The sequence below is a fragment of the Chiloscyllium plagiosum genome, chromosome 32, assembly GCF_004010195.1.
Source record: "Chiloscyllium plagiosum isolate BGI_BamShark_2017 chromosome 32, ASM401019v2, whole genome shotgun sequence".
Taxonomy (NCBI): domain Eukaryota; kingdom Metazoa; phylum Chordata; class Chondrichthyes; order Orectolobiformes; family Hemiscylliidae; genus Chiloscyllium; species Chiloscyllium plagiosum.
The window spans coordinates 20,607,959-20,627,456 of NC_057741.1; the positions used below are offsets into that span (position 1 = coordinate 20,607,959).

Genomic DNA, 19,498 nt, shown 5'->3' on the forward strand with positions numbered 1-19,498 from the left:
AATGGCTCCTTCACTTCGAGGTCCCTGATCAATTCTGGTTCGTTGCACAATACCAGATCCAGAATTGCCTTCTCTCTGGTAGGCTCCAGCACAGCTGTTCTAAGAATCCATCTTGGAGGCACTCCACAAAGTCTCTTTCTTGAGGTCCAATACCATCCTGATTCTCCCAGTCTACCCGCATGTTGAAATCCCCCTTAACAACTGTAGTAACATCTTTGTGACAGGCCAATTCCAGCTCCTTATTCAACTTACACCCTACATCCATACTACTGTTTGGGGGCCTGTAGATAACTCCCAAGAGGGAGATTCTACCCTTAGAATTTCTCAGCTCTATCAATACTGACTCTACATCACCTGATTCTAGGTCCCCCCGTGCAAGGGACTGAATATCATCCTTTACCAACAGGGCCACGCCACCCCCTCTGCCTGTCAGTCTGTCCTTATGATACCATGTATAGCCTTGAATATTCGTTTCCCAGGCCCTGTCCACTTGAAGCCACGTCTCAGTTATCCCCACAATATTGTAGCTGCCAATTTCCAAAAGAGCCTCAAGCTCATCCATCTTATTTCTAATACTTCGTGCATTCATATATAGTATTTTTAATTTGTTACTGCCCTCACCCTTCCTTTCAACCTCTATTTCACTCAACCTTAAGGCATGATCCCTTTGAGTTTTCTGCTTCACTGACTTCCCTTGTTCTAACTTTCCCTTCAATTTCCTTCTTAAACTTCCAGTTTGTCCCCTCCCCCCTATTTAGTTTAAACACCGCTGTGTTGCACTAGCAAACCTACCTGCCAGAATGCTGGTCCCCAACCTATTAAGGTGCAAACCGTCTCTTTTGTATAATTTATGCTGTACATCTCAAATGACTATGACAGCTGACCTATGCCTTATACCTCAAAAAGGGATAGCATGTAAGTTGGCAGGAGCAGAACAAACGATGGATTCTTTCGGGATTTAGGTGACAACGGTGGAGAAGAGGCAAGACAAACTATTGCCTGAAATGAGTTGACTATGGGGTCATGAGCATCGGGGTGGAAAGGTGTGGTTGTGGTGGGGGTGCAAAATGGAGGTGACGGTGAAAGGCCTGTGCTTGAATACAAATAGTGATAAGTTGTTGTGAAGGACATCGCAAACTGCAATGCGAAGAATCGGCACTGATCTCAGTCAGAAAATTATTCCTGTAAAGAGGAAACAGAGGTTAACGAATGAGCAGTTTGGAGTATGGATCGTAGGTTTGCTTTGTAAAGCAATGACAGTTTCAGGCAGCATTGCCCAGGAAGATGACAAGTTATGATGGTTATATAGGTTCAAGCTGAAAGCTCAAAACAATTTCCGTTTATCCAAGATTGAAATATATTTTCTTAAATATAGTAATGAGTATTCTTGCTGTTCAGGTATTGGTTTCAAATCGTGATATCTATAACAATTTTCAAAAATCAATCTTTACCTCGGCGGTTTAAAATCAATACTTAATTTCCAACGCAGTAAGTACTCCATTATCATTGATAGACGACAAGATTACATTAGGCAAATTTAAAAATCATTGTAAATTTACCATTTTTATCGCTACTTCCAGACCTGTGCTGACAGATTTTGCTCTGTAAACACATGCAAACGAACCCTTCCCCAAGAGCGTTAAAACCTTGAAGTCCTGTAAAAGAAATATTTAAGATTAATTAAGTGACGATTTTAGCAGCACCTTTTCCGTCAACGATTACAGAACTCCGATGCGGTGGGACGATTAAACTAACAGTTAGTTTAAACAGCTCGGTAAGTGCTCCAACCTGCTCACCTCGATTGTGTTCTCGCCATCTGTAACTGACATCCTCACATCGCCCGAGACCCCATACTTGCACTTTAAGAAAACGTAATTCAACACTCGATCGAACATTTTAAAACTACCAGCAGGAACTCTGACACAATTCGTTTGACTGCATTACCAGCCAGCTGACGATTAAACTGAACCAAAGGCAATCTGCGTGTCACTCAAACGCAAGCCCGGCTTTATTCCCGCGTTACAACCTAAATAACGGCTTCTCATCGCCAAGCAACAGCGTTAAGTCTAGTTACAAGCTCTTCAAGCGAAACATCAACTGTCGTTATTTAGTATTTACTACCAAATATAAACTGCCACCTTAACTAAAAAGGTCAATTATAAAGGATAATCATTGGAATATGAATTGCCTTTTTTTTCGTAACTTGATCCTTTTATTTGCAGATTTAAAAAGTGCTAAAGCTTTTTGTTCATAATTGGAACTACCTAGTCTCTTATCTGCTGTCTCGCATTAGGCTCCACCGTATGCACGCAATCCTATATACTGGTAAATAATTTCCTTCATTTTAAATTTTTAAAAACTATCCAGGGTTTCCGAACACATTGGCCATTCAATAAGAAAATCTAAATTTCTTCAGTGTTGTTTCACAACTTTTGTCACAAAGGACCCGAATGATTTCTAGTGCATTTTTAAATGTGACCTCTCAGGAACCAAATTAAGATACGCCCTAATCATTGTATATTAATTTGATCGTCTATTCACCTCACAGCTCCCATATTCAACAGAATGTGGCATTGAAAGTAATCTACAGACCAACACCTTTTGGTCTTTAAATAAACCCTGCCTTCATGATCTTCAATTTCTTTCCTACATTGGCTTCAACATAGTGCATAAGTGCTGTATTCCAACTCTACCCTGAAAGTTCTGCACCCATTGTGTTACCTTTGGTCCTTGGACTGCAGTTAAAAATGCATTCTGAAAGGTCAGTGGTCACCCAGCATGATGAGAAGCAGAAAGCAGACTAGGGGTCCTTTAAAAGTTTAGTATTTTTAGAGACACTAATAAATATATAAGAACAGGGAACAAGCTGAAGGAAGCTTGGAAAAGTGTTGTTGGACTGTGATCTTTGTCAAGGTATTTTGTAAGTTGAGGAAATTGAAAAATAAATCTGAAATTGTTAGTAGCAATTGCTAATGTAGGACTGTGTGGACAAGGAAAAAGTAGTCAAATTTATATTTGACTTTTGACAAGAAAGCTGAAGGAAGCTTACTCAAGGTTGAGGAGGCAAGGATCAGACAGGGCTTTAAAAAGAGTTAAAAGGTAGCCAGGAAGAGACTGAACGGACTTAGGAGAGCTAGACGGGGGGTTGAAAAAGTTTTCAGGTAGGATTGAGGAAAATACTAAGGTGTTCTACACTTCAGTGAGGAAAACGAGGATAGCCAGAGTGAGGGTAGGACTGACAAGGGATAGTGGAGCCTGGAGTCAGAGGATGTAGGGGAAGGGTTTTAAATGAATACTTTGCTTCAGTTTTCAATACTGAGAGGGACTTTGACATTTCTGGAGGACAATGTGAAACAGACCAATTAGGTTAATGTTAGGAAGGAGGATGTGCTGAAAAATTTCAAACAACAAAAAGATAAATCCCCAGAGGGGATATACCCTAGGTTACTACAGGAAGCGAGGGAAGAGACTACTATACCTTTGACAATGATTTTTGCATCCTCACTGTCTACTGGAATAGTGCCAGATGATTGGAGGATGGCAAATGTTATTCCCTTGTTCAAGAAAAGGAATAGCGATAATTCTGGGAATTACAGACCAGTCAGTCTTACGTCAGTGGTGGGCAAAGTATTGGAGTGAATTCTGAGAGACAGGCTTTATGATTACTTGGAAAACTATATAGTTTGATTAGAGATATTCAGCATGGCTTTGTGAAGGGCAGTTCATGCCTCACAAAATCTTATTGAATTCTTTGAGAACGTCACAAAACACGAAGATAGATCAGTGGATGTAACATACATGGATTTCAGCAAGGCATTTGATAAGGTTCCTCGAGGAAGGCTCGTTGAGAAAGTGAGGAGGCATGGGACATAGGGAAATCTGGCTGTCTGGGTACAGAATTGGCTGGCCTATAGAAAGCAGAGGTTGCTGGTAGATCGAAGGTATTCAGCCTGGAGCTGAGTGACCAATGGCATTCACAGGGATCGGTTCTGGGACCTCAGCTTTTCGTGATTTTTGTAAATGACCTGGATGAGAAAGTGGGTTACTAAGTTCACCAATGACACAAAGGTTGGAGGAGTTGTGGATAGTGTGGATGGCTGTTATAGGCTGCAACGGAATATTAACAGGATGCAGAACTGGGCATAAGTGGCAGATGGAGTTCAACCTGGAAAGTATGAAAGTCATTCACTTTGGAAAATCAAATTTGAATGTAGAATACAAGGTTAAAGGGAGGATTCTTGGCAGTGTGGGGAACAGAGGGATCTTGGGGTCCATGTCCATTGATCTGTCAAGTTGATCGGGTTGTTAAGGTGGTATATGGTGTGTTAGCTTTCATTAGCAGAAGTATTGAGTTTAAGAGCTGCAAGGTTATGCTGCAGCTCTACACAGTCCTGGTTAGACCACACCTGGAATATTGTGTTCAGTTATGGTCACCTTGTTATAGGAAGGATGTGGAAGCTTTAGGAGGGTGCAAAGGAGATTTACCAGAATGCTGCCTGGACTGGGGAGCATGTCTTATGAAGAAAGGTTGAGGTAGCTAGGGCTTTTCTCATTGGAGCAAAGAAGGATGAGAGGCGACTTGATAGAGAAGAAAATAAGGACTGCAGATTCTGGAGATCCGAGTCAAAAAAAAAAGTATGGCACTGGAAAAACACAGCCTGTCAAGCAGCATCCGAGGTTTAGGACAGTCGACATTTCAAGCATAAACTTTTCATTGGGAACGTGACTCTCCTGCTCCTCGGACGCTGTGTTTTTCCAGCGCCACACTTTTTGACTGAGGTGACTTGATAGAGGTGTACAAGATGTTGAGAGGCATAGATAGAGTGGATAGCCAGAGACTTTTGCCTATGGCTGAAATGTCTATCATGACGAGACATAATTTTAAGTTAATGGAGCAAGGTTTAGGGGAGATGTTAGAGGTAGGTTCTTTACACAGAGTGGTGGGTGCATGGAATGCACTGCCAGCAATCAGAGTCAGATACATTAGGGACATTTAAGTGACTCTTGGATAGGCACATGGAAGGTAGAACAATAAGGGTATGTAGGTTAGTCTGATCTTAGAGTTGGATAGAAGGCCAGCACAGCGGGCTGAAGGGCTTGTAATGTTCAAAGATAGTTAACTGGAAGAGGGCAAAATTCAACTTCAAAACTGAATGACATAGATGGACTGAAAGCAAATGAGTAATTAATTCAGTAATTGACCAGTGTAAAACTTTGAGACATAATTTATCTACTTTAGCTTTAAAATGCGGCTTTAGTATGTGAAATAAATCCCCAAGTGATTTTAAAGAAAGATTAAAATGAAACAGGGAAAGTAAAGCTTTTGATTAACAACGTCCGAGTTGAGCTATGCAATATGATAAAAATGCATAGACATTACCATTTGGACTTTAGAGTGGAGATAAGTTGGATGCGTGCTTTCAGTTCAATAAAAAGATTTTTAAATAAAATAAAAGTTGGAATAGTGAACTAAAGATAAAAATTAAGTGCTTAGCGGGATATCCACAATGTTAAATGAAAACAGACTAGGAGCATGAGTTTTTCTTTTGAGTTTAGTTGAATAAAACCAGTAGAATTTACTGGGCTCATTGCAGAAGAACAGCACCATCCCAGAAGAGCAGCATGTTATTCTATTTAAAACAAAAATCTAGAATGTGACCTCTTAGTTTTTGGAATCTCCAAATTGGGACAGAGTTTGAGAAGTCTTGAAGCTGAGAATTTGTGTACAAGTTTTCAAGCTGTTAGAGCTGAAGGGAAGTTCAAGCCACAGGAGCAGGCAAGGAACTATGAGATAGGCAAGTTAGGAATTGAACAATTAAGATAGGAGTATTACTTCACTGGACTGAGCATCAATAAAAGAATACTGCTGGGGAAGGTTTGAAACAGTTTTAAAAAAACATTTACGTTAAGATCTTCCTAAACAGTTTCCAGCTTGGTTTCTTTTTCGTACAATAAACTTACATTCTTTTGTTAAAAATGTGTAAACATGTTCAACGACCAACTACAATAGTTAAATTTATAGAAGCAGTGAACTATAGAAATGATATAGGACAGAAGGGGGCTATTCAGTTCATCTTGAGCATGCTGACCTAGACACCCAGATGCCTTTTCTAATCCGATCTTCATGCACACAGCATTGGAGGTCCAGATCCAGTACATTTTAAAAAAAAAAATGGTCTCTATCTCCACCGCAAGTTAAGGTAGTAAATTCCAGACACCCATCACTTTCTGCATAAAACAATGTAGTCCTTCTACCACTTAAGTTCAAGTCAAGACACACGGTTTTTGAACTCTGCCAAGGGAAACAAGTTCCTCCCGTCTACTACTCTACTCCTCTCAATGTTGTATACTCAATCATATCACCACCTCAGCCTTTGCTACAACCCCAATTCTCCAGCCCCGTTTCCATTCTAGTCAATTGTCTCTGCAATCTCTCAGGAGCAAATTATGTCCTTCCTTTAATGTGGTGACCAGAACTGCACACAATACTCCACTTGTGGCCTCACCAGTATCTTGTAGAGTTTCATCATTCTACAGCTTTTCTTTTATATTCTATGCCTCTGCCAGTGAAGGAGAGCAGTCCCACTGCCTTTATCTACCACTCAGTATATTCTCATTTATTGCTTTCCATTTAACTTTGACCTCCCTAAATGCATTACCTCACTTATCAGTTGAACTCCATCTGCCACATTCCTGCCCAATCTACTATAGAGTCAGAGATATACAGCACAAAAACTCATCCATGCCAACCAGACATCCTTAACTAATCTAGTCCCATATGTCAGCACTTGGCCCATGTCCCTCTAAACCATTCCTATTTGCGTACCCGTCCAGATGTCTTGTAAAATGTTGCAATTGTCCCAACCTCCAATTCCTTTGGCACCTCATTGCATACACATACCATCCTCTGCATTAAAAATTTGTTCCTTAGGAGCCTTTTAAATTTGCCCTCCCTCTAAACCATTGCCCTCTAGCTCTGGATTCCCCCACCACAGGGAAAGACCCTGTCCATTTACCCTATCCATGCCCCTCTTTAAACCTCGATGAAAGGTCACACCTCTGCCTCAGACGGTCCAGGGAAAACAGCCCCCAGGCCATTCAACCTCTCCCTACAGCTGAAACCCTGCAACCCTAAATCTTTTCTGAATCCTTTCAAGTTTCAAAAACATCCCTCCTATATGAGGGAGACCAGAATTGCACACAATATTCCAAAAGTAGCCTAACCAATGACCTCCCACTCCTATACTCTATGCTCTGACCAGTAAAGGAAAGCATACCAAACACCACCTTCACTATCCCATCTACCTGGGACTCCACTTTCAAGTAACTATGAACCTGTACTCCAAGGACTTTGGTCAGCAACACTTCCCAGGACCTCACCATTAATTGTACAAGTCCTGCCCTGATTTGCCTTTCCAAAATACAGCACCTCACATTTATTTAAATTAAACTCTATCTGCCATTCCTGGGCACATTGATCAGATGGGCCAAGATCCTGTTGTAATGAGGTAGTGGACAGTGAAAATGGTTGCACCTCCAAATTTTGATGTTGTCATCTGCAAACTTATTAACTGTACCTCCTATGTTCACATCCCAATCATTTAATGTTCATGACAAAAAGCAATGGACTCAGCACTGATCCTGGTGTCACACCACTGGTCATAGACCTCCAGTCTGAAAAGCAGCCCTCCACCACCATCCTGTATTCTACTTTCGAGCCAGTTCTGTATCCAAATAGCTAGTTCTCCCTGTATTCTATGAGGTCTAACCTTGCGGATCAGTCTACCTTAAAAGAAGTGTGGCACAGTGGTTAGCACTGCTGCCTCACAGCGCCTGAGACCCGGGTTCAATTCCCGACTCAGGTGACTGACTGTGTGGAGTTTGCACGTTCTCCCCGTGTCTGCGTGGGTTTCCTCCGGGTGCTCCGGTTTCCTCCCACAGTCCAAAGATGTGCAGGTCAGGTGAATTGGCCATGCTAAATTGCCCGTAGTGTTAGGTAATGGGTAAATATAGGGGTATGGGTGGGTTGCACTTCGGCGGGTCAGTGTGGACTTGTTGGGCCGAAGGGCCTGTTTCCAACTGTAATGTAATCTAATCTAGAACTTTGCCGAACACCTTACAGAAGCCAAAACAGATCACATCCACCTATATCATTTGGGAGCTGAATTATCCTCTATGTGGCCAATTTGTGTCATCTGCAAATGTCTCCAACTGCATCACCGCACACATTCAATTCCAGATTGTTAATGTATATAATAAACAGACGTCCTAACACCAAGCTCTGTGGAACAACTTGAAACAGCTTTCCATTCACATTACTTTTTTTGTTTCCTGCTACTAAGCCAACTTTGGATCCAATTTGACACATTCTCCTATATCCATCGGCTTTTACATTTTTGATCTAGTTCACCATGGGGGACCTTATCAAGTGCCTCACTGAAATCCATGTAGACAAAATCCACTGCGCTACCCTTGACAATTCTCCTTGTCATCACATCCTCAAAGATGTCAATCAAATTTCCAAGGCATGACCTGCTCTTAAAGTCATGTTGGCTATCCATGTCTTTCTAAGTGACACACCTCTAAGTGCCAACCTCTGAGGATTGATTCTAACTTTGGCCCACTAAAGTCAGACTATGAGGCCTATAATTGTTCAGCATTTTCTTTGTATCCTTTTTGAACATATGAACCACAGTTGCATTGCTCAAGTACTTCACCTGTGTCTGGTGAAGATTGGAAATCAATTTCTCATCCCTTCTCAACTCTCATTGATTCTTTAACCAATACTCACTATGCCGCCTCCTTTTGTCACCCCTTGTCTGTAAACGTCATATCCAGGGATACTGAGCTGCCATTTTTGCCGCTCTTTTAGCCAGCTTTCCATCATAGCGACAATGTCATGCGGCCATATGCCTATCTGTGCCCTTAGCACATCTGCCTTGTTTGCAACACTCGCAAATTGAAGTAGAAAAACAGGTCAACCCCAGTTTCCTTTGTTAAAATGTTTACTAATTTTGTCTTTCCGAGTCACTGATTACATTAACTAACGCTCTACCTCCAATTTCCTGATCTGAATCTGACCCAAAGCAGTCACTTTGGTTCCCATTTCCCTCTCATACTACTCTAAAACCTCACCAATGGAACTAGCAGCAGCAATGAGGATATTTGTCCCCGTTTTATCAGGGTATAACTAGTCAGGCTTCTACAGGTCCCATCTTCCCCAAAATGGTTCCAATGTCTCAAGAATCTAAACCCCTCCTTAGTTCACTTTTTCTGAAGTGTTACACCCAAAATGTTAACTTCACCTCCTGATGCTAACCTGGCTTGCCGTGTTCTTCCAGCCTCCCGCTTGTTTACCATTTCTCCAGCCATACATACATTCATCTGATCTATCCTCTTATTCCTGCTCTTGCTAGAACATGGAACTATGTGGAATTATGAAATTACTACATTTGAGGTCTTGTGTGTTAGTTTCTCTCAACTTCTGATACTCAGCTTTCAAGTCTTCATCCTCCCACTCCAAAATAGCTCGAAACTGCTTGGTGGAATCCTTCACTCTGGCACTCAGGAGACAACATACGTTCTTGGATTCATGTCTGCAAACACAGAAGCACCTGTCCGTACCCCTTAATATTGAATTCCCTAAGACGATAGCCCTGTTGCTTGTTTTCCTCCCATTCCATATAGCACCCGTGGTGCCACGAATTCCATTGATGCTACTCTTTCCCCAGAGAGGCCTTCCCCTGGAACAGTATCAAGAACATAGAACATAGAAGAATACAGCGCAGTACAGGCCCTTCGGCTCTCGATGTTGCGACGATCCAAGCCCATCTAACATACACTAGCCCACTATCCTCCATATGCCTATCCAATGCCTGCATAAATGCCCATAATGAGGGAGAGTCCACCACTGCTACTGGCAGGGCATTCCATGAACTCACGACTCGCTGAGTAAAGAACCTACCCCTAACATCTGTAGCCAATTCCTAATCCAAACCTCCAACGCACACTCAATGCCATACCTCCGTATTTTTTGGAGTAGCCTACCATGGGGAACCTTATCAAACGCTTTACTAAAATCCATATACATCACATCTGCCACTTTCCCCTCGTCCACCTCCTTAGTCACCTTCTCAAAGAATTCAATAAGGTTTGTGAGGCACGACCTGGCCTTCACAAAACCATGCTGACTACCCTTGATCACATTATTCCTATCCAGATGTTCATAAATCCTATCCCTTATAATTCTCTAAGACTTTGCCCACAACAGAAGTGAGACTCACCGGCCTATAGTTACTAGGGTTATCCCTACTCCCCTTCTTGAACAAGGGAACCACATTTGCTAGCCTCCAATCTTCTGGCACTACTCCTGTAGACAACGAGGACATAAAAATCAAGGCCAATGGCTCTGCAATCTCCTCCCTTGCTTCCCAGAGAATCCTAGGATAAATGCCATCAGGCCCAGGGGACTTAGCTATTTTCACCCTTTTCAGAATTTCCAACACCTCTTCTCTACATACCTCAAAGCCATCCATTCTACTTAATTGTGACTCAGTATTCACATTGACAACAATGTCCTGTTCCTGATTGAATACTGACGAAAAGTATAGAGTGGTATATCTATCTATCTGTTTGATGGGGGATAATCACAGGGAATTCCTGCAATTCCTTCCTGAGCCTTTTATTTTGCCTCACGGTCACCCATTCCATTTCAGCATGTGTATTCCCTCAATTGTGTGACCAGCTCACTAAGTTGTGTTCTCTACGATATTCTCAGCACTGCAGATCCAGCTCCAAAACGTGGTTAGCCAGTAGCTGCAGATGGACAATTATTGCACATGTAGTTGTCAGGGACACTGAAAGTGTCTCTTACTTGCAAATTGTGCAAAAAGAGAATATCACAGGTCTGAGGGATCCTGTAATGACTTCTCTCTAGAAGCAGCTACTTACTCCCTAGAAGGTACAAAGCAAGCTAAGGATCTTCCTTCACTTCAAAACACCTCTATTATAATCAAAAGTTCTTATCATTATTTAAGTTAATACATTATGCTTTAAAAACCGTAAGAAAATATTCTTAGAGGTAAGATTTACCAGTTGTCTGTTTCTGTTGGGACTATCATTTTCTGAACTGCCTAGACTGAAACGGAGCACCACACTCAGGCTTTCAGCTTTGCTCAGACAATATCTCACCCAACTCCATTTTCACCCAACTCTCAAACACTTGTTTAGCCAAGCAACATTCACAGAAACCAGGTTTTACTCTGGGATCAGACTTGTTCAATAATAGCATCAGCTGTGATCATAAGTAGAGAAAGCCAGCAGAATACAAGAGCAGAAGAAATTGAAAAAGGGAAAAAAGCATGCTAAAGAATGTGCTGAATACTAGAACAGAAGCTGAAGTCTTCTACATACATTACAAAAGATAGATTAAAATAAAAAAAAAAGGTTAAAACCCGAAAAAGGAAACTCACCATGGAGACAGGGCATGGCTGAAGTTCTGAATGAACATTTTACACCCCATCCCAGAAAGGGTCCACTTTGAGAACTGGAAGTAACATAGCACCCTAAATGCCATGAACAAATCGATGAAGATCAAACATCAAACCCCTGGGACTGCCAAGTCCTTGTGTCTTAATACATAAGACTTTTCTGCCTGCTGGGTCATTTTCTGGACTGGCAAGGGGCTTTCCTACTTGCAACCACAGGATCAAATGCCAGGTTTCCATTCAGGCATTCTGTGCGTTTCTTTCCAGTTGGTTTTGCATGTAATTTCTTAATACCCATTATTCTTCAGCTCAGTCAAAAAGGTATAACTGAGTTGAGCTCATTTTGAGTCTTTATGAAGTTATTTGGAACTGCTGCTTCCCAATTTTAACATTCTGCACTACTTTTATTGCTCTGACCAAGCGGCCAATCTGCAAGTGAACTACAGAATTAAGTACCTTTTCATTTGTGTAAAACAAAGCAATAGCAATTTCAGCAAATTATCAATCCATGAACTCATTAGACTTTCAACTTTTAAAAAAAATCATTGATCTTACTTTGACATTTTGTACTTACTCCATGTACAATTATTGCAAAACATGCGTCCCCATGTGGTTCAAGAGCAAGGGACAATTATTTGATCACCTTAATCTTGAGATCATGATTACAAGATTCAAGGGACAAAGTAACAAATTGGAAAAAAGTAATGATAACTTTAAGGCGATGAGAATGAAATTAGGGAAAACAAACTGGAAAAAAAGAATTGATAGAACAGCAATGGAAAACAATAAAGAAGTAGGATTCAGGAGAAAATCCAATAATTAGACACAGCTAGTAATAGATTTTAAATATGGCAAGAATGCAAAAAAACAAGTAGTAAATCAAAAAGGCAGACAAAAATAAAAAGACAGCCAAGTCAAAAAAGTTAAAGACTACAAAACTGTGTCACTAAGCAATGTAAAAGTTATCTTGTTGAGACAGAAAAGTCAAGATAGCAATACTAAGGGATAGAAACAAACTTGTGCATAATGACATGAAAGATTAGTTACATTATTTTAGCTTCCATGGTAAACTGAAATAATGTGAGGAAAAGAAAACAAAAAAATTAAACACATTCAAGATTCAAAGTGAGGAAATAATTAAAGTAATCAAAGATCGCATCCTCCGTTTCAGAGTTCATATATGTTCAGAGTTTAAAGAGATGTGAAAGGCACTATTACATGCATATTAAAATATGAAATGGTGGTAGAGGGCTGACAAAAAGCCAATGTGATTCTTATATTTAAAAAGAACAAAGTTCAGTGAACGATACACCAATTAGATTTGCACGATGGTAGGAAAGGAATCCTTACTAAGCTTTGATTTATTGTGGTCAGGATGTGATGTTAGCACACAAGATTTGCATTGCTCAGTAAACACTTCAATTTCTGCACTTGAGCTGTTTGCTCAAGTCTCTGCATTACTGCCTCTGCTAAGAACCCTGATATCGGAGATCCCATGGGTGTTCCATTGGTTTGTCTGTAGGTTGTTGTTCTTAGCAGAGGCAGTAATGCAGAGACTTGAGCAAACAGCGCTGCCAACCATCCAACCCAAACTCTGGGTCTGCGACTGTTTTAAAAAATTCTCAAGGTCAGGTTCGTAGGAGAGTAGTCTGACACAGAACAAACGACCAAGAGGCGAGTCTGCTAGAATATGAGCATTTTATTCCCCGCAGCGTCGCCACAGCCAGGTCTCATACTTACAACGGGTCTGGCTTATACTCACTCTACATGTTACCGGAACTGGGAGCCGTCAGTTCTCGTAGAGCGGTTGCCAACAACCCACGCTCGGCGGTTAAACGTAACCCCGGAGCAGACTCACCGAACTGGAGACTTTTCCAGCTGATATACTCTTTTCCAGATATAAACATTCATGTGAACAGCAGAGCAAGGCTAAAAAACACATTCCATTCTGGTTACATACAGATAAGAAGATTCACACGGGGATGTGTGTAATAAGATTCACACGGGACTAATCAACACCTCCATTCCGGTTAGATTCATACATGTATTGGGACATAATTTTACACCATATTCCACTGCTTGGCCCAATACATGTGTTACATTATTATTCACACATGTATTGGGACATAATTTTTAACCGTTTCACCACATTCCACTGCTTGGAATTTTACACCACAGCGACATGGATGACACCTTTGTCATCACTAAACGAAACAAGTTAGAGGAAACCTTTAAGACCATCAATAATATCTTTTTACTGGCAGAAGATTCACTAAAGGAGGAGGAAAACAACATTCCTAGATGTCACAGTAGAGCGAACAGCCAATGGGGAACTTCAAACCAGCGTCTACGGAAAAACAACACATACAGACCAAATATTGAACTACAGAAGCAATCATCCCAACACCCACAAATGAAGCTGCATTAGAACATTATTTCAACGAGCCAACACACACTGCAGCACAGAGGAAAATCACCTATACAGTGTGTGTGTTGATTTTAATAAGATGGATCTGGCCAAATTGAAAAGATAGCAGCTACTTCCAGGAAAAGCCAGAGCAGTGAGAGACATTCATTAAAAAAAATTTTTAAAAAAGGGACAACAGAGTACATACAGGGCCAACATCTTCCCTTAAAAGGTGATGGGTGGGTCAGAGAACCGTGGATGTGAAGTGATGAGCAGAATTGGACAAAGGGAACTTTAACTTTTTTGACTCGGCTGTCTTTTTATTTTTGTCTGCCTTTTTGATTTACCACTTGTTTTTTTGCATTCCCTTGGACAAAGGGAAAACAAAAAGGAGTCTCATGGTATATACCAGAGGCTCAAAACAGTAAGTGCTCTAGTGTATAGAAATGCAGGGGCTTACTTAAAATAAAAATTAGGAGAGCAAAAAGTGGACATGCAAAATTACTGACAGGCAACTTTTAGGAAAGTCCAAGAGCTTTTTAAAATCAATGTATTAGGGACAAGAGAACATTCAGGGAAAAAGTAGGGCTGTTGGGGACCAATGTAGTAATTTGTGTGGATCTTTGTCTTGAAGGAGATACTTTGCATCTGTATTCATTGTAAAGAGGGACAGCGTAGGTATTAAGAAATTGGGGAAGGAGAGACAGGATGTATTAGTGACTTCAGCTGGCTTAAAAACAGGAAATCTTCAGGCACAGATGAAATGTATTCCAAACTACTATGGAAGACAAAGAAGCAGACTGCAGGGGCTTTGGCATTAATTTTCAAAATCATCTTTGGCCACAAGATGTGTAATGGACAGCTAATGTGATACCATTGTTCAAAAAAGGTGGCAGGGATAAGTCACGAAAATATAGATCCATGAATTGAACATCTGTGGTAGAGAAACTATTGGAAACATTTCTGACAAAGAAAGAATTAATCCCCACTTTGAAAGCTAAGGATTAATCAGGTATAGTCAGCATGTCTTTGCAAGGACGAGCTCATGTCTAATAAATTGACTGAATTTTGAGTTGACCAAGTGGATAGGTTGAAACAAACATCAAAACTAGGTGCAAAACAAGTCAGTTGATTCTTCAAGCCTGGTCCACCATTCAATATGAAGATGATAAGGATAATGCATTTCTATATGGACTTCAGCATAGCTTTACATAATAGCAGACTGGTTAAGAAGTTACAAGCCCATGGAATCCTAGGTAATTTGGTAAATTGGATCAAAAATTGGCAGAGTTGCAAGAAGCAGAGAACAGTAACCTGTGTTCAGTGGCATACCACAGTGTTCTGTGCTCAGTTCCTTTTGTTTGTCGTGTACAGTAATAATCAGGATAGGAATCAAATCAGTAAGTCTGCAAGTGACATGGTAAACAATGAGGAGGAAACTTCAGATTACAGTGGTCAGCACTGCTGCCTCATAGTGCCAGGAATCTGGGTTCGACTCCAGCCTTGGGCAACTGTGTGCACACTCTCCCAGAGTCTGTTTCCTCCAGGTGCTCCAGTTTCTCTCCCACAGTCCAAGGATGCGCAGGTTAGGTGAATGCCTATGGTAAATGCGGGATTGCAGGGGTAGTTGGATATGTTGAGTGTGAGCAGAATGCTCTTTGGAAGACATTGCAGACTTGATGGGCCAATCTGTTTCTTTCCGCACTGTAGGGATTCTATGATATAGATAGGTTAAACAGTATCAAATGGAATTTAATCCTGAAAAGCGAAGCAATGCATTTTGGGAGAACTAAAGACAAGGGAGTACACATTGAATGGTCAGGTGCTAGGAAGTACAGAGGATCGGAGAGACCTTGGAACGCATGTTCACAGATTCTTTAAGGCAAGAGAACAGAATAAGGTGTCTACTGTGGTATATGGGATACTTGCCTTTAGTAATTGCTTATTGAATACAAGAGCAAAAAGGCTATGAAGAAGCTTCATATACCATTAGTTAGGCCAAATCTGGAGTACAGGGAACAAATGTGGGGACCAGAATATGGGCAGGGTTGTGATTGAATGAGGGAGGGTACAGAGGAGATTCACTAGGACATCACTTAGGCTGGAGCGATTTAGCTGTTGACGGAGACAAGTCAGGCAGAGTAGTTTTCCTTAGAGCAGGAAGTCTGAGGGGGGAATTGATTAAGATGTACAAAGTTTTGATGGACATAGGACAGACAGGGGAGAAATGTTTCCCCTCAGGGCCAATAAGCAGGGAGCAGAGTTTTAAAGATAAGAATAATGAGGTGTAATAGGAATTTGAGGGAAGTATCTTTCACCCAGAGGGTTGAGTGTATTTTGAACTCGCTGCCTAAAAGGGTGACCGAGGCAGGAACTCTCAGATGTTTATGGATTACTTAAATGAACACTTGAAACATCATAGCATACAAAGCCATGAACCAAGTGCTGGAAAATGGGATTTACAATAGATGGGTTTTAATCACCAGTGCTGACAATGGGCCAAAGGGCCTCTTTCTGCACTGTAAAACTACAAGGCGAAGTCTCTGGAACCCTGCTTCTAACTTTTTGATCAGAGACTCCCCCATCATACAAATAGAAATAGCAGATGAGCAGTTTTGCTTAATTCCTTGAAAAGGTAAAATAAACTACTTGTGCTCAAAACGATCAGTGAAATGAGAATAAATGGGAAGCCCAGTTTCTGCTCATGTTGTTGGACCATTTTAAAAAGAAACTTCCAACACTGGCCAGCATCATGTTTTCTGGAAGCAACAGACTTTGGCAGACCCAAACTTCTTGCATGGCAAATACAGGAGCTAGATAAGAATGCTTCAGGAAAGAGTTGGTGATGGGCATACAAGCTAATTCCAGGTTAAAAAAGGAAATCAAGCAGGCAAGCGCTGTACCTTCCATGTTACTAACGCTCTCACGAGAACATACAGAGGATGGCGATACAGAAAAATGTTGTTGCATCGTACATCTAGAAAAATGTAATTAAGTGTGCAGATAATTGCACACTCATGGCTACAGTTAAAAACTATGGTCAGGCCAGTCAAAGATAGTGAGCCTTCTGAACAGAGCATAAATTAAATATTAGACTCTAAACAATAATAGATGGAAATGTGTTGCTGGAGAAGCGCAGCAGGTCAGGCAGCATCTAGGGAACAGGAGAATCGACGTTTCGGGCATTAGCCCTTCTTCAGGAATCATTCCTGAAGAAGGGCTAATGCCCGAAACGTCGATTCTCCTGTTCCCTAGATGCTGCCTGACCTGCTGCGCTTCTCCAGCAACACATTTCCATCTCTGATCTCCAGCATCTGCAGACCTCATTTTCTCTCTAAACAATAATAGGAAAAGGAGCGGGGAAGCGAATGTTTCGGAGTAACTCTTCTTTTAGACCAGAACGGTTACACCCGAAACGTTGACACTGCTGCTCCTCAGATGCTGCCTGGTCTGCTGTGCTTTTCTAGCACCACACTTTTGGACTCTAAACAGTCAGAGTAATAAAGCATGGAAACAGACCTTTTGGTCTAACTTGTCCATGCCTAACTTAATATCCTAACCTAATCTAGGCCCATTTGCCAGCACTTGCCCTATATCCCTCCAAACCCTTTCTATTCATATACCCATCGAGATGCCTTTTAAATGCTGCAATTGTACCAGCCTCCACCACTTAGTCGTACAGCATGGAAACAGACCCATCGGTCCAACCTGTCCATCTCGATTAGATATCCCAACCCAATCTAGTCCCACCTGCCAGCACCCGGCCGATATCCCTCCAACCCTGCCTATTCATATACCCATCCAGATGCCTTTTAAAATGTTGCAATTGTACCAGCTTCCACCATTTCCTCTGGCAGCTCATTTCATACCCGTACCACCCTCTGCGTGAAAATATTGCCCCTTAGGTCTCTTTTATGTCTTTCCCCTCTCACCTGAAACCTATGCCCTCTAGTTCTGAACTCTCTGACCCCAGGGAAAAGACTTTGTCTATTTACCCTATCCATGCCCCTCAATTTTGTAAACCTCTATAAGGTCACCCCTCAGCCTCCGACACTCCAGTGAAAACAGCCCTAGCCTGTTCAGCCTCTCCCTGTAGCTCGAATCCTCCAACCCTGGCAACATCCTTGTAAATCTTTTCTAAACCCTTTCAAGTTTCACAACACCTTTCTGATAGGAAGGAGACCAGAATTGCATGCAATATTCCAACAGTGGCCTAATGAATGTCCTGTACAACCGCAACACGATCTCCCAATACCTGTACTCTGACCAATAAAAGAAAGCATACCAAACAGTCTTCACTATCCTATCTACCTGCGACTCCACTTTCAAGGAGCTATGAACCTGCACTCCAAGGTCTCTTTGTTCAGCAACACTCCCTAGGACCTTACCATGAAGTATATAAGTCCTGCTAAGATTTGCTTTCCCAAAATGCAGCACCTCGCATTTATCTGAATTAAACTCCATCTGCCAATTCTCAGCCCATTGGCCCATCTGGTCCAGACCCTGTTGTAATCTGAGGTAACCCTCTTCGCTGTCCACTACACCTCCAATTTTGGTGTCATCTGCAAAAATTACTAACTGTACCTCTTATGCTCGCATCCAAATCATATGTAAATGACAAAAGGTAGAGGTCCCAGCACCGATCCTTGTGGCGATCTCCAGCATCTGCAGACCTCACTTTCTCCTCGAAGCACTCCACTGGTCACAGGCCTCCAGTCTGTGAAACAACACTCCACCACCACCCTCTGTCTTCCACCTTTGAGCCAGTTCTGTATTCAAATGGCTAATTCTCCCTGTATTCCGTGAGATCTAACCTTGCTAATCAGTCTTCCATGGGGAACCTTGTCGAACGCCTTACTGAAGTCCATATAGATCACATCTACTGCTCTGCCCTCAATCTTCTTTGTTACTTCTTCAAAAAACTCAATCAAATTTGAGAGACATGATTTCCCACGCACAAAGCCATATTGACTATCCCGAATCTGTCCTTGCCTTTCCAAATACATGTATATCCTGTTCCTCAGGATTCCCTCCAACAACTTGCCTACCACTGAGGTCAGGCTCACCGGTCTATAGTTCCCTGGCTTGTCTTTACCGCCCTTCTTAAACAGTGGCACCACTTTTGCCAACCTCCAATCTTCCAGTACCTCACCTGTGACTATCGATGATACAAGTATCTCAGCAAGAGGCCCAGCAGTCACTTCTCTTGCTTCCCACAGAATTCTCGGGTACACCTGATCAGGTCCTGGGGACTGATCCACCTTTAACCATTGAGACATCCAGCACTTCCTCTAATCTGGACATTTTGCAAGATGCACCATCTATTTCCCTACTTTCTATATATTCCATATCCTTTTCCACAGTAAATACTGATGCAAAATACTCATTTAGTATCCCCCCATTTTCTGTAGCTCCACACAAAGGCCGCCTTGCTGATCTTTGAGGGGTCCTATTCTCTCCCTAGTTACTCTTTTGTCCTTAATGTATTTGTAAAGACCCTTTGGATTCTCCTTAATCCTATTTGCCAAAGCTATTTCATGTCCCCGTTTTGCCCTCCTGATTTCCCTCTTAAAATATACTTCTACTTCCTTTATACTCTTAAGGA

The 19,498-nt window shown here is 41.6% G+C and overlaps 1 protein-coding gene across 2 annotated transcripts in view; it reads right to left on the bottom strand.

Annotated features, from left to right (window-relative positions):
- The window catches only part of plk4 (polo-like kinase 4 (Drosophila)), a 68,031-nt gene that overhangs the window by 44,877 nt on the left and 3,656 nt on the right, over positions 1 to 19,498 (bottom strand). The window contains exons 1-2 of one of the 2 annotated variants that reach the window (XM_043674182.1): positions 1,797 to 1,895; positions 1,560 to 1,655 (exon numbers count right to left, since the gene is read on the bottom strand). In XM_043674182.1, the coding sequence (XP_043530117.1) occupies positions 1,560 to 1,655; positions 1,797 to 1,895 (195 nt within the window). Of the gene's footprint in view, positions 1 to 1,559; positions 1,656 to 1,796; positions 1,896 to 19,498 lie in introns of those variants that run through there. The other variant, XM_043674183.1, reaches the window with a different exon arrangement.